This window comes from Podarcis cretensis (genome assembly GCF_951804945.1).
Source record: "Podarcis cretensis genome assembly, chromosome: 17".
In the NCBI taxonomy this organism is placed as follows: domain Eukaryota; kingdom Metazoa; phylum Chordata; class Lepidosauria; order Squamata; family Lacertidae; genus Podarcis; species Podarcis cretensis.
This window is the reverse complement of record NC_137187.1, coordinates 33,643,250-33,664,904: the sequence shown is the minus strand read 5'-3', so window position 1 is coordinate 33,664,904 and position 21,655 is coordinate 33,643,250. Positions and strand designations below refer to the sequence as shown.

The 21,655-nt window shown below is 46.8% G+C and overlaps 1 protein-coding gene across 1 annotated transcript in view; it reads right to left on the bottom strand.

The window, feature by feature from the left end:
- CNN1 (calponin 1) overlaps nt 1-21,655 on the bottom strand; it is a 41,797-nt gene that overhangs the window by 11,480 nt on the left and 8,662 nt on the right. The window contains exons 2-5 of the mRNA XM_079959744.1: nt 7,859-7,980; nt 5,338-5,404; nt 4,686-4,823; nt 2,753-2,863 (exon numbers count right to left, since the gene is read on the bottom strand). Coding sequence (XP_079815870.1) covers nt 2,753-2,863; nt 4,686-4,823; nt 5,338-5,404; nt 7,859-7,980 — 438 coding nt within the window. The remainder of the gene's footprint in view (nt 1-2,752; nt 2,864-4,685; nt 4,824-5,337; nt 5,405-7,858; nt 7,981-21,655) is intronic.

The window sequence follows — 21,655 nt, the reverse complement described above, 5'->3', positions numbered from 1 at the left end:
TACCAATTTTTTACACTGTTGCATTTGTCTTAATGCTGCCAGCCTTTGCAGCTGTACACAATTATTTTCCATATAAACTAGGGTTGCCATATTTCAAAAAGTGAAAAACCGGGGGTAGGGGGCAAATGTTTTTAGTTTTGCCCAAAGTTTTTGCCTTTTTTTTCCTTTTTGCAAAATTAATGAAGTTTTGGAGCTATTTTTAAGGAAATTCACCAATATATACACTTCCAGACATTTAAGCGATTCCACCCAGGCGCTGTTTCCAATGGCTGAATGCCGGCTACGTTCTGGAAATTCCAGACATATGGCAACCCTACCTAAAAGGTAAAGGTAAAGGTACCCCTGACCATTATGTCCAGTTGTGGATGGACTCTGGGGTTGCGGCACTCATCCCACTCTATAGGCTGAGGGAGCTGGCATTGGTCCGCAGACAGCTTCTGGGTCATGTGGCCAACATGACTAAGCCGCTTCTAGCGAACCAGAGCAGCGCACGCTGTAGTGGTACCTATTTATCTACTTGCACTTGACGTGCTTTTGAACTGCTAGGGGGATTCGCTGACCTTCTGATCAGCAAGCCCTAGGCTCTATGGTTTAGATCACGGCGCCACTCGCGTCCCTTATGGCAATCCTACCTAAACCCCTATTAAAAAGCATCTTTAGTATCACCTTCTGCCTCTAGGTGGCAATGCAGTGCTCATGAGACAGCTTCCCATACATTTGTGCTATCAGCTGTGTCTTTGAAATGCTCAAGCGAAATGCAGAGCTGGCCCACCCATAAGGCAGGGTTAAGCAGCTGCCTCAGGTGGCGGAAGTGCAAGAGGCAGCACCTTGCCCCACACACCCCGTCACTGTTTCTGCTGCCACTGGAATACTATGGTACCTCGGGTTAAGAAATTAATTCGTTCTGTTTTTTTTTTTTTTAATAATATTTATTCAGATTTTCAAAAATACCAAAAAAAAGAAACATACAAAAACGAAAAAATAACAACAAAACAGAAAAAACAATGAAAAAACATAGATAACAAAAAAAATACATCCTCTCATTAACTTGTTTCTTAGACTTCTTCTCACCTCCCTTTTTGTATTCTAATTTCATTCATTATTTCAGCAAATTCTTCCCATACTTCTCAATTTTTATTTAAATAATTTGTCTTAACAATCTGTCTCAATTTACCGTTAATTTCTTTAACCTTATCTTACCTTCAAAACCATAGAATTTCAAAATTTAAACCATATTTATACTTAACTCCTTCAAACCTTTCTACTAAAGCCAATTAATTCTTTTCCAACACATTCTGATATTTCATTAGTATTACACTAATTCCAAAAATAAAAAGATATATAAAAAGAAATTCTCTTCTAATTTTATCCAACGTCCCTTCTTCCTGGTTTCGGGTTGTGTCAGTCCTTTCTAACTATTACATCCTGTAAGAAATTAATTTGTTCTGGAGGTCCGTTCTTAACCTGAAACTGTTCTTAATCTGAGGTACCACTTTAGCTAATGGGGCCTCCCACTGCCGCCACCATGCGATTTATGTTCTCATCCTGAAGCAAAGTTCTTAACCTGAGGTACTATTTCTGGGTTAGCGGAGTCTGTAACCTGAAGCGCCTGTAACCTGAAGCGCCTGTAACCTGAGGTACCACTGAGGGAGTTTCAGGGAGAGGGAGGTGTTCCAGGGTGGGGTGGGGTGGCTGCAGCAGGAAGTGGCACAATTCCATTTCGCCTCCAGTGGTGAAATGGGACAGGCTATCCCTGGTTGGATGCATTGAATCTGGGAGCCTCCACCTCCCCAAACTCCTGCTACTTCCTGCGACTTGTGGCTGCATCAGATTTTCAGCCAGGGTTGGCAGGACCAGTGCTGGATTTACATATAAGCTAAACAAGCTACAGTGGTGCCCCGCAAGACGAACGCCTCGCAAGACGGAAAACCCGCTAGACGAAAGGGTTTTCCGTTTTGGAGGCGCTTCGCAAAACGAATTTCCCTATGGGCTTGCTTCGCAAGACGAAAATGTCTTGCGAGTTCCTGCGGAGTTTTTCCCCTCCCCCCCCCTTTCCTAAGCCCTAAGCCGCTTATCAGCTGATCCGCTAAAAGCCGCTAAACCGCTAATAGCGCTAATCCGCTAAGCTGTCAATGGGCTTGCTTCGCAAGACGAAAAAAACGCTATACGAAGAGCCTCACGGAACGGATTAATTTCATCTTGCAGGGCACCACTGTATAGCTTAGGGCCCCACTCTTTTGGGGGCCCCAAAAAAGTTTAAAGGGGGGAAAAACTGGATGTACATTTCCAAAATATAAGATAAGAAACAAATAAAATAAAACTTACATACAGCAACAGTGTTTTGTGCTGTGTAGGCTCCTATGATGTAAGTAATGGGCCCCGCCTGCTAGCCCACTCCCTAAAATATTACTGGTTTGCTCATTTCTATATATGGGGTGCCTACATTCTGCATGGACTGGTTGTGTGGCAACATGTGCAAATGGCTTTAGATAATTTATGGCTTTAGGTCCATAAATTACCATATAGCATATATTAAAGACAAAAAAAAAGCAACAATTTGTTGTTGGCAAAGGACAGCTGGACATATAAAGGGCCCCATTGTCTTCAGTAGCTTAGGGCCTCATCAAACCTAAATCCAGCTCTGGGCATGACTACACTAATGGTCCTTTGGGACATCCTTGCAGTCCGTTTATCTCCTGCTAGGAAGAATTCCCTACTGAATAAATCAGCAGGAAGATCTGGAGTCACATACCTGCAGCCCGATGATGTTCCGTCCTTCCTTCAGCTTTTCAGGCAGGAATTTGCGCTGATGTTTCTCAGCGTATTTCACGCCCATGTTCACCTTGATGCCTTTTGTCTTGGCCTGTCGGAAAGTGAGAGGCAGAAATCCCTTCAAGTTTTGCCCTTGCCCTGTGCTAATGCCTAAAGGGTAATGTTAAGTTGTGGGTGAACATATCAGACGACACAGCAATTCTTCAAACAGCTCTTGTTTTATTCACAGGCCGGAACAGAACTGAACTGAAGGGTTCAGTCAGCCTGCTTATATAGAGCTCCAGTACAACGTAACTGTAACAATTTTCTAAAACTATCCAATCACTGAACGTCACTTTCGATCCCTTATTTGCATAACTATCTACAGTATCCCCCTGCTGGCCCAGGGTGAGAACTTCAGTACATAACAGGTAAGATGCAAGTTTGTCCTCTCAGGTATATAGCAGAAGCTTCTGCTTTTCCAAGAGTGAGGAGGGCTCTGCTTTGAACTCTTGCTGAGACCAGAAGGCTTTCCTTGCTCAGACCTGCTGGGCTTATTCTTAAAATGCGAGGTGGTTCCCTGTCCTAGAATCTCTGTGCCTTAAGTTCTAAGAGGGTGGGAATAGGTTGTGGGAGGAAAAGCTCACTTTATATTCCAGGGCTTAGGATCTTAAATTGCAGACACACTCTGGGGCTGAGCCTTGCTGACAAAACATGTCGTATTTTTCCATGTATGAGACAAAGTTTTTTGACTCAGAAATCATGTCAAAAAACTGGGGTCGTCCTTTACATGGATAGTGGCGTGCGGGGAGCTGCATGCTGGTTGGCAGGCGCACAATCTCCCCCCCATGCTGCTGCGAGAGGTGTGTGCTCTAGGGAGTGTTTCCCACAGCGTCGTGGAGGGGAAGCTGTGTACCGCCAGCCAACTGGTTGGCGGCCCGCGCTCTAGGGAGCTTCCCGCCCGCAGTGGCGTGGGGGGAGCGGCTGCCCATTTTGGCAGCCCCCCAGCAATGGCCCTCCTGGGGTGATGGCGTGCATGCAATTCCCCCTAAAAAAAACGCTCAACAACTTTGGGCCCTCTCCCCTCATTTTCTTTAAATTTAGTCCCCCCAAAATAGGGGGGAGTCTTATACACGGAAAAGTACGGTAAGCTCTAGATATTGAGATGAGAGTTCCCATTGCCCACCAGTGTCAGAGAGGAAAATAAGCATTGCCCTTTAAGGGAAAGTGACAAAGGCTGAGCAAACGTAACAAGCGCAGACTAGTGCACAGCACACAGGTGACATTGCTAATGCATGTTGCTGCCATCTAGAGCTGGGCGATATATTGATATATTTTCCAAAACCGGTTTGAAGTCCATATCATGATATCCATTTCATAGTTTTTGACGTGGCAATATATTGCGAATCCTGGGGAGTGGGTGTGTGCAAAAATCAAAAAGTGGGGGAAACAGTGAAGCCAGCCAATGCCTCTACATAGCTCCATCCTCATTACAGACATTGTGATATATCAGTATATTGCGATGTTTAGCTGGTGATATATCACAAAGTTGAAAACCAGATCTATCTTTCTTTCAGACATTGTGATATATCAGTATATCGTAATGTTTAGCTGGTGATATATCGCAATGCTGAAAACCAGATATCGCCCGTCTCTGCTGCCATCCCATACTGAATCAGAGCCAGTGGCAGTGAGAGCCACAAACTAAGGGTCTCCTATTTGAATCTTATCTTAAGCCATGAACTCTCCAGGTGGCCTCAGTCAAGCGCCTGTTCTCTTGACTTCGTATGCAATGTGGGGATGATGTTGGCTGAAAAAAATTACTGAGGACGTGTTTGTGAAACACTTTTATCACTCTTATTAATTGCTGTTCCATCACCGCTACTTGCATTTTTATCAGGAAAAGTGGGCAGCTGGGGTCCCAGGCCACTTACCATGCTAGCTAGAGCAATCAGAGTAGACTGGACTTGGGTGTGGTTTGTGTTCTCAAAGAGGTCGTTGGCTTCGAAGGTGTCGTGGGGCCTCACTCCATATTTTGTGATTGCCTTAATGAAGTTGCCAATGTTCTCCAGCTGCAAAAGAGGAGAGGCCAATGAATAATCTGCCGGGTCTTTTCTTACCCTAGCGTGCTTGTCCAGGCGATGGCTGCCTCCCACAAATACCCCATTGCCCATGGACAGTGGCATTTGAGCAGATAGCCATGCAGATGTTGCCAGATTCTCACTATTCCCCTTCTCTGGAGAGAGCACCCTCTTTTTAGCTTAAGCCCTCTCTTTCCCCCACACATGCACATATGTTGCTAAATCAAGGCTCACAGGAATAATGGACAAAAGTCAAAGAGCAAAATGCAATTGGGGCACGTTATTTTGTGTGATCGTGCAGAAGCCTTTTGTGGGAGATAAAGCTGATGGCCATAAAGAAAAAGCTTGGCTAAGGAACTCTTAATGCAGAATTTGATGCCTGGTGCATCATTAAAGTTTTTTTAATCAGTTCATCCTTTTCCACTCCACTTTCCAAAGCAGGATTTGGAGAGGCAAACTTAATGAGGGATACATGGATTAGCAGTGAATTAGAGGGAATGTTTACCTGGTGCCAGTTCTGTGTGGACTCATTCACCTTCCTCACAGATCCAGGTTGGAGTTTGTTAATGAGGCTGAAAGACAGAAATGGGAAAAGGAAGTTTATTTCTTAAGTGTCGTGTGTGCTGCTCACTGTAAGGATTACTTCATGTGCCATGTGTTTCTCCTTCAAGACTTCCCAATCTGCAACTCTTTTGATGCAAGAACACACCGTACTGAAGAAGTGTGCATGCACATGAAAGCTTATACCCAGAACAAAGTTAGCTAGTCTCTAAGGTGCTACTGGACAATTTTTAATTTTATTTATTTATTTCGACACCATACTTTGTAAGAAGAGGAGGAGTTTGGATTTGATATCCCACTTTATCACTACCCTAAGGAGTCTCAAAGCGGCTAACATTCTCCTTTCCCTTCCTCCCCCACAACAAACACTCTGTGAGGTGAGTGGGGCTGAGAGACTTCAAAGAAGTGTGACTAGCCCAAGGTCACCCAGCAGCTGCATGTGGAGGAGCGAGGAATCGAACCCGGTTCACCAGATTCCGAGACAATTGCTCTTAACCACTACACCACACTTTTTCTATACACAGGGAACCTCCGTATAGAAAACAGCTTGTATATGCTGCAGCCCTAAAATGTTCTTATAATACAATCGGCAGAAAGAATGCTCCTTGTTATATAGAAACATTGGGATCATTCCTTATTGTAGAATTGGGTAATGAATACTGCTGCTTTTCAGTTTACAACTAGATCCTCTGGATCAGATAAAGGTCTGCATGATCCATTGCTCAAGCTGCAAGATGATGGTTACGAAAAAACAAACATAGAAAATATAATAAAACATAATAAAAAGATGAACAGCAATCCTATTCAATTGCTATATTATCTTCTGATATGTTCTTGTTTAAAATCTCTTACTACTCACAACAAAAACTAGTTGATGATTATCGCTGAATTTTCCCAGTTTTGTTGTTTTTTCCTTTCCAACTATCAAACTATCTTTAGGAGGAAGACAAGTTTTTTTTAAAATCTAGCTTGATGCTAGAGGGAAATAAGAGAATGGCAGGTGTTGAGCTCATTTGTCAGAAGGATTTTTAATTTTTTTTAATATTCAAAATGATAAATAGGTAAAGCAGTCTCAAGGAAGGCAGGAATGAGTCCACCTCTCTGCCAATTGGCTGGGGTGGTGAGTAGGATTGCCAAACGACCAGGGAAAAACACCAACCATCAGCTAGGTTGTTTGACCTCTGGGCTGGTTGCCAGAACATTTTATGTAAAACCTAGCATTGCGGCTGGCCTGAAAGTTCTTATGACAGCTGGACTTTTTCTGTAAAATCCATCAACATAATTTCTGTTAGTTAGGGTTGCCACACATCCAGTTTTCCCCGAGATTCCAATAGTGATATTTGTGTCGGGGGGGGGGGGGATTTAGAAAAATCGACAACATCTTTGGGTTTTTGCCAGCAGAACTAGGAAGTGTGTGGTGTGTGTGTATCACTCTTTGTCTTTTTCGGTCTATTTCCCATAAAAGGCTCAACTTCCTTTTAAAATGTGGCTCTTTATGGGGGGGGGGTGTTCTTGGGTTATTGTTCTTAATTTGATATATGATTTTATATATTGTGATCTTTTCTGCGAAATGCCCTGAGACCTCCGAGTGTAGGGCAGTATATAAGTTAAACAAACAAACAAACTTTTGTATCTGGATTTTTACTTCTTGAAACATGGCACCCCTGCATTAATGTTCATGCTTCAGCTGTGTAGCTTATTTGCAGAGTCAGGCCGATGACCTCAGAGCAGCGTATCATCTCATGTGCTGCAAGGTTTGTGTGTCTTTTGTCCTTAGGTAAAAGTAAAGGTACCCCTGACCATTAGGTCCAGTCGTGACCGACTCTGGGGTTGCGGCGCTCATTTCGCTTTATTGGCTGAGGGAGCCGGCGTACAGCTTCCGGGTCATGTGGCCAGCATGACTAAGCCGCTTCTGGTGAGCCAGAGCAGCACACGGAAAAGCTGTTTACCTTCCCGCCGGAGCGGTACCTATTTATCTACTTGCACTGGCATGCTTTCGAACTGCTAGGTTGGCAGGAGCTGGGATAGAGCAATGGGACCTCACCCCGTGGTGGGGATTTGAACTACCAACCTTCCGGCAAGCCCAAGAGGCTCAGTGGTTTAGACCACAGCGCCACCTGCGTCCCAAGAAGCGTAGGGTGTTCTTCACAGAGGCAGGATCTGCTGTCCCTTCCAGTTACCTGAAGTGTGATGTCCTGAGGCAACTGCCCCACCTTGCCTCATGGGTCTGCATTATTCAAACCCGCTATGAACTCTCTTAAACTGTTGTCTCTTGCCAGCGTTGGGCACCATTTTCCTGTAGGTTATGTACTGCTTGGTCCTGTCGTACAACTTGTCTTATCATAACAGCTGCAGGTTCTGGATGCCAGGGTGTGGGTGGTGATATTCTTTGGTGTCCACCCTTCAAAAAAGCACCCAAGACTCTTGGAGGTTACCAAACACGTCCCCCACCCCTACTTCCTTACTCGCAAAGGATGACTCCATCTTTCAGACTTTCCATAAAGTTTTCTCCGATGCGCTTCCCGGTCAGCTCCTCAATCCATTGTCGCAGTTCATGCTCCTTCTGGGGATCGTATTTTTGTGCTAGCTGTAGAGGAACAGAGTATTTTGGAATTAGGTCCAATATCTGGCAAACCTCCGGCCACTAAAGTGACACTAATGTCCAGCCTTTTGATCACATCTGCAAATGACAGCAGACCTGGAAAGCCTTTTTTAGTAGAAGGCTGCAATCTCCATTTCAGGGAAGGGCCTGTTAAGGCTTGCAAGGTGGCGCTGTGGGTTAAAGCCTCAGCGCCTAGGACTTGCCGATCGAAAGGTCGGCGGTTCGAATCCCTGCGGCGGGGTGCGCTCCCGCTGCTCGGTCCCAGCGCCTGCCAACCTAGCAGTTCGAAAGCACCTCCGGGTGCAAGTAGATAAATAGGGACCGCTTACCAGCGGGAAGGTAAACGGCGTTTCCGTGTGCGGCTCTGGCTCGCCAGAGCAGCGATGCCACGCTGGCCACGTGACCCGGAAGTGTCTCCGGACAGCGCTGGCCCTTGGCCTCTTAAGTGAGATGGACGCACAACCCCAGAGTCTGTCAAGACTGGCCCGTACGGGCAGGGGTACCTTTACCTTTAAGACAGTCAATGGCTACTAGTGATGATAGCTACATATTCTGTTCAGTATCGAAAGCAGCATAGCGCTGAATGCAATAGGGAGTAAACAGCAGCAAGAGAGGACTATCGCCCTCAAGATTCCTTCTTGTGGGGCTTCTCACAGCCAATTTCGCAGGTGGTCAATGTGGGGTGGAGCAGGGGAGGACCTTGGTAATATGGCACCCAGCGTGAGGCCAAAATTTGACACACAAACACTCAACCCTTATGCTGCCTTCCCGAAGCTGGCTAAGCAAGGTACTGGGCTTTGGAAAGGAGGTGCAAGGCTCTGGCAGGGTCCTAGAGCCCTCTCAGCTCCTTCCCAAAGCTGGACATGGGCTAACTAGGCTTTGGGAGGGAGGTGGGAAGGTGCCTTTTTTGGCTCAGCACCCTATAAAAGGTAAAGGTAAAGGGACCCCTGACCATTAGGTCCAGTAGCAGATGACTCAGGGGTTGCGGCGCTCATCTCGCTTTACTGGCCGAGGGAGCCGGCGTACAGCTTCCGGGTCATGTGGCCAGCATGACTAAGCCGCTTCTGGCGAACCAGAGCAGCGCACGGAAACGCCATTTACCTTCCTGCCGGAGCGGTACCTATTTATCTACTTGCACTTTGATGTGCTTTCAAACTGCTAGGTTGGCAGGAGCAGGGACCGAGCAACAGGAGCTCACCCTGTCACAGGGATTCGACCTGCCGACCTTCTGATCAGCAAGTCCTAGGCTCTGTGGTTTAACCCACAGCACCACCCGCGTCCCAGCACCCTGTGCACTGCCCTAAATCCACCTCTGAAAACAGAATGCTGGACTAGATTGGTCCCTTTGGTCTGATCCAGCAGGGCCTTTTATGTTCTTAACTGGCCAGAGGTGGCCTCATTGTTTGAGAATTAAGGTTCATGTACAGCTAAGGAGTACAGCAATTCGGATCACGATGAAGCATTACGGTCAAAATCTGCTCATTTTCATCACCAAGGAAAGGCAAAATATTTGCACAACATTAACAACTCAATATTGCATACAATATTGTATCCAAATGCACTCATTTCTGCCTTAAATTGTACTATCTGCACACTTTAATTCTGAAATTCTTAAGTATGTTCAAGCTAGTTTCTATGTGGCAACAAGAAGTTGTGAAACTGAAGCTGGCTTTCATTTCTTTGTTAATTTTCTACATACAGGGGAATTCCTGCTAATGGGGGTTCCATTCATGACCACTGCGTGCCAGTCCATTCCGACCCGCTTCACCCCATTCTGCCCCTGCCACACACCCCTTTCAGTGCCCAAAACAGTGTGCACATCAGCGGTCATGTACTTGTGATCATGCACAAGTGGGAAGGTGCCTGTAGGTGCACACGCACACACACACTTTTCAACGATGGGGTGCAAATTGTTTGGTATGTTAGTTGCACTTCTGTTCTTTGGAATGCGTGTACCTTGGATTGCGAACGCAAGTTGCGCGTTTTCGGGTTATGGACACACCAAACCCGGAAGTACCATAATGGGTTACTTCCAGGTTTTGGCGGTCGCGCATGCGCAGACACGCCAAATTGCATCACGCGCGTGCGCAGATGCGGCACTGCGAGTTGCGAACGTACCTCCCGCACAGATCACGTTCGCAACACAAGGTTCCACTGTAATTTTCAGGGGTGTTTAATGGCAACATATGTGGAACCAGGACAAGGCCAATGGCGGAAGTCCAAAAACGTGGTACCCTTACAGGCCCACACCATGAACAGAGAAGTGGCACTGGCAAGATGTCACGAGATCTTGCTCAAATCTCGTGATATCTCGAGAGGGCTCCACAAGTTGTCACTGGAACTCGCCACTGCTGCTTCACAGGTGCCAGCATGCAACTCAGGTAAGAGAGGCTTCAGCGGGTTTAGCACAGCAGCACCTTTTAATTTCACTGCAGGTGGTTGAATAGGGCACCCCCCCCCCCCCCCCGACCAAGATGTGGAACTGGAATTAAGAAAGGGCTCTTCTAATTTTCTTATTAGTTTTGATTGCAAGCTGTCAAAGACCAGATCTGGACAAACAAGTCAAAATTTGTCTTAAACCATGGTTTCATAGGAATGGATTTGCTCCTCTCTGCTGCTCTCCTACCACATAGGTCTCTATTCTGCCCCTTGTGAGCTTAGTTCTCTCCAGTCGGAGTGTTTGTTTCAAAGAAAACCAAGGTTTAATTCTGGCTTGCTGGTCATAGTGGGTTGAAACAAGGCAAGGCATAATATAGCTTCTTTGAGATGTGCCAGGATGGGAGACGGGGAGCATGTTTATGAGCAAAGCACATTTTAAGACAAACCTGACTTCTTGCAATGTACAAACCTGGCCAATATCCTGATTTTCTGCTACCCACCCCTGGTAAAATATTGTCCCAATGATGTGTGCATAAGATTGCAACCATGGTTATCTTATCATGGAATGCGAGGAGGATGACAATGCCTATTCCACCAAAGGCTTTGGTTCTGTGCACACCTCAAACAAGCATGTACAGACAAGGCTGCACATTCCATCAAACTTTTTTTAAAAAGTTAATGGTAAGTTTGTCAACATATTCTGTTTCTGAAGACAACACAGAACAAACTGTTGCAGACCTAATGAATATAGTGTTCAGCGAGCCAAGCAGAGCTTGCAGCAACATGGAGTGGTGTCCGACAGGGGGATGCTCTGAGAGTGGTCATTGATAGTGGATATTACCTGACCTGAATGTCTCTATTTTCAACTCTGTTGTACTGTATGTTAATGCTGTGGAAACTTATACCGACCCACAGAGAGCAACGAGTCACCAGTATTTGGGTTTTTATGTACCTCTGGGAAAAGCAACCTTGGCGCCAGCTTGCCTCTTTATTTGGAAATGTGCTTGCAAACCAGGTCCTGGTATTCCTTCTAAGGGTTTTTTCAGCCCCCCAAGCAACTAGGGTCTTGGATTCTACTGGCCCCATGGGAGTGTGCTGCCTGAGTGACAGGAGAAAGCTTCGAGGAGTTTATGATCTGCTGGTTTGTGAAAAAATCCATGACGATATTTCAGCCACTCTCTGCCAGCCCTAGAAGCCAGATGATTAAGCCATTAAAACCAAAACCGCTGCAGCGACAGTCATCTGTGCTGCCCTTGTAGGTTTTTTTATTTAAAAAACGAATCTCCCAGAGCAGGCAGGATCACAGGTCTCATCCCTGCTTCAGTCTGGCAACCAGCACATGGAGAAATCTCATGCAGTTTCTCTAAGGTAAAGGTAAAGAGACCCCTGACCATTAGGTCCAGTCGTGACCAACTCTGGGGTTGCGGTGCTCATCTCACTTTAATGGCTGAGGGAGCCGGCGTACGGTTTCCAGCATGACTAAGCCAGCATGACTAAGCCGCTTCTGGCAAACCAGAGCAGCACACGGAAACGCCGTTTACCTTCCCGCCTTATCTACTTGCACTTTGACATGCTTTCGAACTGCTAGGTTGGCAGGAGCAGGGACCGAGCAACGGGAGCTCACCCCGTCGCGGGGATTCGAACCGCCGACCTTCTGATCAGCAAGTCCTAGGCTCTGTGGTTTAACCCATAGCGCCACCCGCGTCCCACACAGTTTCTCTACTTGGCCCCAAAAGGGATTCCAAAGGATGGTCCAAGGGAAGGGAATCCTCCCTCTGCGAAAAAAACACGAAATCAGGAATTTGTGGAAGCTAATATACCAAATAAGGGATGCAGGTGGCGCTGTGGTCTAAACCACTGAGCCTAGGGCTTGCCGATCAGGAGGTCGGCGGTTCAAATCCCTGTGATGGGTGAGCTCCCGTTGTTCGGTCCCAGCTCCTGTCAACCTAGCAGTTCGAAAGCACACCAGTGCAAGTAGATAAATAGGTACCGCTCCGGCGGGAAAGTAAACGGCATTTCCGTGTGCTGCTCTGGTTCACCAGAAGCGACTTAGTCATGCTGGCCACATGACCTGGAAGCTGTACGCTGGCTCCCTCGGCCAGTAAAGCGAGATGAGCGTCGCAACCCCAGAGTTGTCCGCAACTGGACCTAACGGTCAGGGGTCCCTTTACCTTTACCTAATGTAGCAAATGTGCATGCAGAAAAATAAGGTCTTTATGACCTATTTGTGATATAAGGCCCCCATTAGGAAGCCCCCTCAATCTATTGTGCTTACTTTACATCCTTCTTTTAGTTACGCTAGATAGGGTCTTCTGGCCCTCAGCTCCTCTTGTCTTTTGGGGTCTCTTCCCACACAGTTTTCAAGTCCTCCACCAAACCCACACAGTTCCTTCTTTGGAGGCTGGGTGAGCTTTAAGTCCCTTCCCCTTAGAATATGAACCCTATTTCATGGTTATCATGGAATCATATTTCAATCATCACACCAAGGGCTCATCACTTGTACTGTGCCTAGAAAACATGGTTCTGAGCAGTTTTGCGCTTGACCCAAGCTTTATCGGCAGGGTTAGTCTGGGGGAAACCAAATTGTTGTTTGTTCCGATTGAGTGATAAAGAGTGATTTTCCCCTGGGGTGGGTGGGGGAGGGAGGGAGGGAGGGAGGGAGGGAGAGAGAGAGAGAGAGAGAGAGAGAGAGAGAGAACAGTGAGAGGAGAGCTAAGTGTGGATAAGCCCCAACTTGTCCAAACAGTGGCAAAGGCTTCACCTGTCACAATATAGATTGTATCGGTTTGGTTTGATCCATCTTAAACCCCAAGAAACTGAGGAAGAGCAACCTGAGTTATATATCCAGATGTAACAAGCAAGTGCTTCTCTCTTTCACGCCAGGCTTTCCCACTGCTCAAAATCTTCTCTGAGCTTCTTTTTGGCACATAGTGGGGTGAAGTTTCAAATGCCTGTATTTACCTTCCCACTGGGTTTAATTCAGTGAGGAGAAAGGGGCAGGATTTGTATTAGAAAAGTCTTCTCGTTCCCTTTGTGAATTTTTGATCCAGATTGCAGCTTCCTGCAGCTGCTGTAGGTTACTTTAAAACAACAACAAAACCCACAATGACTTCAGGGTAAGCATTCCTATGACGTAATCTGATCGAAGCCAGCCAACGCAGCAGCCATCCACAATGCGTTCCACTAAGATTTTGATTTGGGGAACAGTTCATTCTAATACAGCAATCCAATGAGGAAAATCTAATACAGTATTTCCTAAGCTGGCAGGACTCTGAGCCTCGTGACAGCATTCTGTTCTGATGGCTCTCATCCCATGCTCCTGGCCGGTTGTTGCAAAGGCTGGAGAGATTTGCTTTGAATTTTGTGGGGATTTCTGCAGGCTATAGGACTCTCCCAACCTGCTGCTGTTTCACTGCCTCTAGATTTTCCCTCATAAGCTGGCTGTATGGTTGAGTGCAGGATGCAATGCTTGACAGAAATAGGAAGAAGGGTTGGTGCTGACCTTTAAAGCCCTAAATGGCCTCGGTCCAGTATACCTGAAGGAGCATCTCCACACCCATCATTCTGCCTGGACACTGAGGTCCAGCGCTGAGGGCCTTCTGGTGGTTCCCTCGCTGCGAGAAGCCAAGTTACAGGGAACCAAGCAGAGGGCCTTCTCGGTAGTAGCACCTGCCCTGTGGAATGCCCTCCCACCAGATGTCAAAGAGAAGAACAACTACCAGAGTTTTAGAAGACATCCGAAGGCAGCCCTCTTTAGGGAAGCTTTTAATGTTTAACAGACCATTGTATTTTAATACTTTGTTGGAAGCCGCCCAGGGTGGCTGGGGAGACCCAGCCAGATGGGCAGGGTATAAATAATAAATTATTTATTATTATTATTATTATTATTATTATTATTATTATTATTATTATTACAGTGGTACCTCGGGTTACATACGCTTCAGGTTACAGACTCCGCTAACCCAGAAATAGTGCTTCAGGTTAAGAACTTTGCTTCAGGGTGAGAACAGAAATCGTGCTCCGGAGGCGCAGCAGGAGGCCCCATTAGCTAAAGTGGTGCTTCAGGTTAAGAACCTCCGGTATGAATTAAGTACTCAACCCGATGTACCACTGTATTATTATTATTATGTGGGATTTTGTGTAAGAATCCTGTGGCAATGCAGGAATATCAATGAAAGCATCCATAGCAGATGGCCATCCAGCCATTAAATATCTAATACATATAGTATAGCTGTTAAAAGATACATGCAAATGCAGCCTGAGAATCTTATACGTAATTTGCTGTGTTTTTTTAAAAAAAATTCTATTTCTCATTCTACAATTGAATCACAAATCTAAATTTGCACATCCAATTTAAAACATCCAGTCCTTATATCTGACTTTCGTTGTTGTAGAAATACTGATGGAAAACCTAGGCCTCCTGCATCGTTAGCAGCCTCAACTGCCTGTCACTGATTGACTCTCCCTCTCCCATGTGATCTTCCTCTGGTTTTGTTAATTTGTATGTTTTGTTGTAGGGACGCAGGTGGCGCTGTGGGTTAAAGCCTCAGCGCCTAGGACTTGCCGATCGAAAGGTTGGCGGTTCGAATCCCTGCGGCGGGGTGCGCTCCCGCTGCTCGGTCCCAGCGCCTGCCAACCTAGCAGTTCGAAAGCACCTCCGGGTGCAAGTAGATAAATAGGGACCGCTTACCAGCGGGAAGGTAAACGGCGTTTCCGTGTGCGGCTCTGGCTCGCCAGAGCAGCGATGTCACGCTGGCCACGTGGCCCGGAAGTGTCTCCGGACAGCGCTGGCCCCTGGCCTCTTAAGTGAGATGGGCGCACAACCCCAGAGTCTGTCAAGACTGGCCCGTACGGGCAGGGGTACCTTTACCTTTACCTTTATGTTTTGTTGTAAAATGGAAAATGATAAATCAAATTATATTTACAAAAGGGAAGAGTGGATGGATGAAGGAACCATTTAAAGCAAGGCTGATCTTCCTTTTCCTGTTTGAAAAGGACCCCCCCCCCTTGCAAGGAGGTGAGGAGGACCCACGACAAAAGCGTGTAGCAGTTTTTAAAGACTTTAGAAATTGCCTGACCTCCTAGCCAAAGCCCAAAGGCCACCCAAAAGCATCACAGAAAGAGATTGTCTACAACAGGGGTCAGCAGCCTTTTCCAGCCATGGGCCGGTCCACCGTCCCTCAGACCATGTGGGGGGCCAGACTATATTTTGGGGAAAAACCCCGAGTGAATTTCTATGCCCCACAAATAACCCAGAGATGCATTTTAAATAAAAGGACACATTCTACTCATGTAGAAACAGGCTGATTCCTGGACCGTCTGTGGGCTGGATTGAGAAGGCGATTGGGCCGGATCCAGCCCCTGGGCGTAAGGTTGCCTACCCCTGGTCTACAACAGAAATTTGAGAGTGTGGATAATAATGTGTGCTGATTGCCTTGTTCTGGCCTGTCTGGGCCATTTTTTGAAAAGGCAAATAATATAATTCCTGAAACCATTGTCCGAGACCTCCCCTATTCATACACAAAATATGCTCTTTTGACTGGATTTGAAGGACTTGCGATTGAAAAGAACTATTGGAAAGGGTTTTTCCAAGATATGTCCTTCAACTGCAGAGACAATATTTGGGGTCATTTAAGAGAGTGGTTTCGGGATTTTTCTCTTGTACTGTTTCAGACATGTGGTTTATGTACAGTGGTACCTCGCAAGACGAATGCCTTGGAAGACGAAAAACTCGCAAAACGAAAGGGTTTTTCGTCTTTTGAGTTGCTTCGCAAGACGGATTTCCCTATGGGCTTGCTTCGCAAGATGAAAACGTCTTGCAAGTTTGTTTCCTTTGTCTTGCAAGTTTGTTTCCTTTTTCTTAAAACGGTGCATTCACTTCGAGGAGCAACTCATAGCACGCGGTGTGGTAGCCTTTTTTGAGGTTTTTGAAGACTTTGGTGATTTTTGAAGCTTTTCCAAAGTCCGTGCTTCGCAAGACGAAAAAATCGCAAGACAAAAAAACTCGTGGAACGAATTAATTTCATCTTGCGAGGCACCACTGTACTTAAGTATGTGTGTTTACCATGTGCACTTATGAACAGGGCTTTTTTTCAGCCGGAACTCACCGGAACTCATTTCTGGCGCCTCTCAGGTGGGCGCCATTGCCATTCTAAGAGAATGAGGGAGGCATTCTAAGGACTCAGCAAAAATAGGTAAAGGACCCCTGAGAGTTAAGTCCAGTCGCGAACGACTCTGGGGTTGTGGCGCTCATCTCGCTTTACTGGCTGAGGGAGCCAACATTTGTCCACAGACAGTTTTTCCAGGTCATGTGGCCAGCATGACTAAGCCGCTTCTGGTGAACAAGAGCAGTGCATGGAAACACCGTTTACCTTCCCGCCGGAGCGGTACCTATTTACCACTTTTGGCATGCTTTCGAACTGCTAGGTTGGCAGGAGCTGGGATTGAGTAGCAGGAGCTCACCCCATTGTGGGGATTTGAACCGCCGACCTTTTCGATCAGCAAGCCCAAGGTTCAGTGGTTTAGTTAGACCACAGCTGCAATTAAATGTTTTAAATGTGTTGTAAAGTGCAGTATCCAAATGTGACACTAGATGGCAACTATGAGCTATGACAAATTCAATGCATTTTTCAAATTGTTATTATTTTTTAAAGTATTTTCACAGCATTTTTAAAATATGTGTGTAGATTCCACCATGGTGAGTTCCAGCACCCCTTTTTCTAGAAAGATAGCAATGCTTATGAACATTCATTTTATTTTTGACCTTAGAATTCTTATTAACACCATGAACAGAACTAATGCATTAGGGAGCAAATGAAAACGATTAAAGTCCAGAGCAGATCAGATGTAAAGTAGCTCCTTTGGTGGTAGAATCCAATGTGATTAGTTAAAAACGTGAACAAGAATGCGCTCTGAGAGAGAGAACAGAAAGACTTCTGAGGACATGCAGTGAGTCAGAGGAAGAATTTAACAGAGAGATCAGGGCTGGAATGTCAGCCTAATCTCCTGGCAATGCATCCAGAAAGGAATTTATAAACTAGAGGTACTACTGATTCCATGCCCTCATCCTTGGTCCCAGAACCATGCCTTTGCCATTAGGAGCCTGAGCAGCTAGACCAGGGGTGACAAAGGAAAGTGGACCTTCAGATGTTTCCAGCTCCCACCAGCCCCAGACAGCATGGCCAATGGTCAAGGATTATGGGAGCTGTAGTTCCGTAGTGACGTAGCGTGGGCCACAGGAACAGCTTCTGCATTCATGGCAAGCAGGCTGCTCAGTTTTGTAAACGGACTGCCTGCGTTGGATCTCAGAGGTGCTCTGATAGCATTGCTCCTCTCCATTCTTGGTGCTTGGCAGCCCAGGCTGCAGCTGAGAGAGAGAGCATTCCTTGGGCCCTCTCTGGACGTGAGGCAGCCTCATACCTTCAGCTAGTGCCAGGGAGCTCTGCCAACCCAAATAGGCTGTGTCCCCTCTAGGAGGAATTCACCAAACTTGGGAGAAAAATGGGGGATGTGTCCGTCCCAGATCCACAAGGATTTATCCCTCTGCTGGGATGTTTCAAAGACATAGTGGGCTGAGCAGGACTTTTGTGTGGACATAACACTATGTGTTAGAAGTGATGTTAAGATTCCCTATTTATTTGTTTTATCTTCTTGGGGGCTAAGCCTTACTGAAACATAACTCAAAAGCCGCAAGCTGATTGTTATGTTTGCAACCAGTGCCTAAAATAATGCAAGTGAGGTGTGTGTGTGTGTGTGTGTTTTTTTTTTTTCCTTTGGGGGGGGAACCTTTCCCAATATTGATAAGCCCCTTCACTGAGCTCTTTTGAACACTGTTTTCATATTTGGTTTGGAACTCTAAAGCATCATGTCTGACCATTTTGGTTAATGCTTCCCCCCGCTGTACGCAGCTTAAAACCCTACAGCTAGCTGTTTGCAAAACAAATAAGAAAAAAGGTTAAAAAGCATTGCCAAGCATTCTGATTTTTCCACCCGTGAGAAGTGGCTTAACTGACTCACTTGTGTGAGTCAGCAGGAGTTCTTTGTTCTGTAGGCACAGATGAGATTGTAGTGTTCTTCAAGCTATATCACATAGGTAGCGTTCTGATGTAATGGCAGGTAACCCAGGTAGCTGCCAGGGTGCACTCAGCGAGCTACTTAATAGCTGGAACAAGGAGTACCAACAATGTATTGTCATTTGTAATGTTGTCCGTACTGAGCTGAATGACCAGCATTGTGTGGACACTGGGTTTTCTTAAATTACAATTTGTGGGAAGAAGAAGAAGAGTTTGGATTTGATATCCCACTTTATCACTACCCGAAGGAGTCTCAAAGCGGCTAACATTCTCCTTTCCCTTCCTCCCCCACAACAAACACTCTGTGAGGTGAGTGGGGCTGAGAGACTTCAAAGAAGTGTGACTAGCCCAAGGTCACCCAGCAGCTGCATGTGGAGGAGCGAGGAATCGAACCCGGTTCACCAGATTACGAGTCCACTGCTCTTAACCACTACACCACACTGGCTCTCTGGGGAAACTTAAAGCCTCCATGTCCATTCAACAGACTGATGTGTGCACGAGTAATTGTGATATCGATACCATAAAAATAAGTGAACACCATGAGCAGGGGTGCCAACTAGAATAAAATATTGGGGGGCATTGATCACATGACACAGGGCACACACACCATTTGAATGGCAATGCCCATCCACGTAGGAGTTGGCTCCTACTATAGGGTTGCCATATATCCAGAATTTCCTGGACATACCTGGAATACTGCAGTTGGAAGCAGTGTCCGGACAGAAATCGGAAAAATGTCTGGGGGAAAACAGTACATATGGCAACCCATGTCGGCAGCGTCATTTTTGCCAAATTTTGCTCAAAAACTTTTCACATTTTGAAATATGTCAACCTTATCCTATGATCATGAGATTAGTGAATGTGCAGCCCACATTAGAACAGCTAGTGGTGGCTGGTGGTCCATTGGACCTGGTGCCCAATAGTAGGCAGAGCCAACTAATTCTAGTCTTGCTCCCATCCTCCTCTCTTGATACCCGGAAAACACTTGAGACTAAGGAGGAGAAGCCGACAGGTAGCTGTCATCCCTTGGACCAGTTCCAAGTGAGAACAGAGGCAGATGGGAGCTGGCAGAGAGCAGGCTGAAGTTGGTGGGGCACTGCCCATCATAAAACCTACAGATATTGAAGTTAACCCTTTATTCAAAGAAACACCCCTTCCTAGTAGGTCTTGCCCCAGTGAAGCAGTTGCAAGGACCAAAGGTCCCCGTCTTCCCACTGCTCCCTAAAACTCATCCTTCCCAAGCAACCTGAGATTTATCCACCTTGTCTGTCTTTGGGAAGGACCTCTGGGAGATCAGTGGGGAGGCAAGCTTATCACAGCAGGGGGTGGGGACTCCCTGGCTTCTTCAGCCACTTGCCTCATCTCTGCCTCTTGGCCCCCTTCCTCTCCAGCCTCTGTATCTGCCTCTGATTCTGGACTGCTCTCTGCCACAGAGTCTTCCTGCTCACCATAGCCTGTTACTTCTTCAGCTTCCGACACCTCCTTCACCCAGTCTGCTCCCTCTTCTCCCTAAGGATCTGTTGTCTTATCTCTCTTTGCTCCTCCCTCTTCATTCCTCTCCATGTTCTGGGAGACCATTCAGGAGGGGAGCTAGTCATAGCAGAAGGGGGAGATTCCTTGTCTTCTTCAGCAGCCTGCCTCCCCTCTGCCTCTTGACACTCCCCCCTCCTACTCTGCTTCTGCCTCCAATTCTGGAATGCCTTCTGCCACAGCCTCTTCCTGCTCACTAAACCCTGTTATCTCTTCAGCTTCTGACACCTCCTCCTCCCATTCTGCTCCCTCTGACCACTCATTGTCGTCCCACCACTACTCCCCTGGCACTGAGCCTTCTACCACTGGGGGCTCCCCTGAGGGTACCCTAGTTGGTGTCTCCCACTGCTCCTCTGCATCCAGCCACTCCATGACAGCTCATTTATCTAACCATAGTTTATGACCAGCATTACGTGTGAACAAGGTTAACTTGTTCCAAAGCTGAACAAATGCCAGGGGTGTCAAAAACTTTCCATGCCAGAGACTGTTTGGTCTATCCCTGCACATAGATTGATCAGTGGTGTGTGTTAGTGTACTTCATCCATGTTCTCCCTCTGCATTATCTGGCCTATTTAGTCCCTTGAAATCTATGGTTTTATGATGTGCTGTAGTTGCAAGAGTTTAGAGGTGAAGGAGAATAAAATATTGTTAATGAACCAAAAATCTCTTCTGGTATTTGAAGGTACTAAGGTAAAAGGTAAAAGGTAAAGGACCCCTGGACGGTTAAGTCCAGTCAAAGGCGACTATGGGGTTGTGGCACTCATCTCGCTTTCAGGCCGAGGGAGCCAGCGTTTGTCCACAGACAGATTTCTGGGTCATATGACCAGCATGACTAAACCGCTTCTGGTGCATGGAGGACCGTGACAAGTGTCAGAGTGCACGGAAATGCTGTTTACCTTCCCGCCACAGTGGTACCTATTTATCTACTTGCACTGGCATGCTTTCGAACTGCTAGGTTGGCAGGAGCTGGGACGGAGCAACAGGAGCTCACTCCGTCGTGGGGATTCGAACCGCCAACCTTCCGATCGGCAAGCCCAAGAGGCTTAGTGGTTTAGACCACGGCACCACTCATGTCCCTGAAGGTACTAGCAACCTTCAAGAGGCTGAGGGTGCTTTCACGTGACCTGTTTACTGAGCATTGACTCAGACATGTTTGCAGGGAGGTTAGGCAATGTTGACCATTTAGTGAGCATTCAGGCTGATATGTTAGCAAAGAGGCTAGACTGTGTCACATCAAAGCAAGTGTTACCCACACTTTCCTGTCACTTTCCTTATTGCAAACAGTCCAATCTTTTAGAGAAGCACATTCGTTAGAGGACAAGAATCCCAAGACTACATTAAAGGTAAAGGTACCCCTGCCCGTACGGGCCAGTCTTGACAGACTCTGGGGTTGTGCGCCCATCTCACTTAAGAGGCCAGGGGCCAGCGCTGTCCGGAGACACTTCCGGGTCACGTGGCCAGCGTGACATCGCTGCTCTGGCGAGCCAGAGCCGCACACGGAAACGCCGTTTACCTTCCCGCTGGTAAGCGGTCCCTATTTATCTACTTGCACCCGGAGGTGCTTTCGAACTGCTAGGTTGGCAGGCGCTGGGACCGAGCAGCGGGAGCGCACCCCGCCGCAGGGATTCGAACCGCCGACCTTTCGATCGGCAAGTCCTAGGAGCTGAGGCTTTAACCCA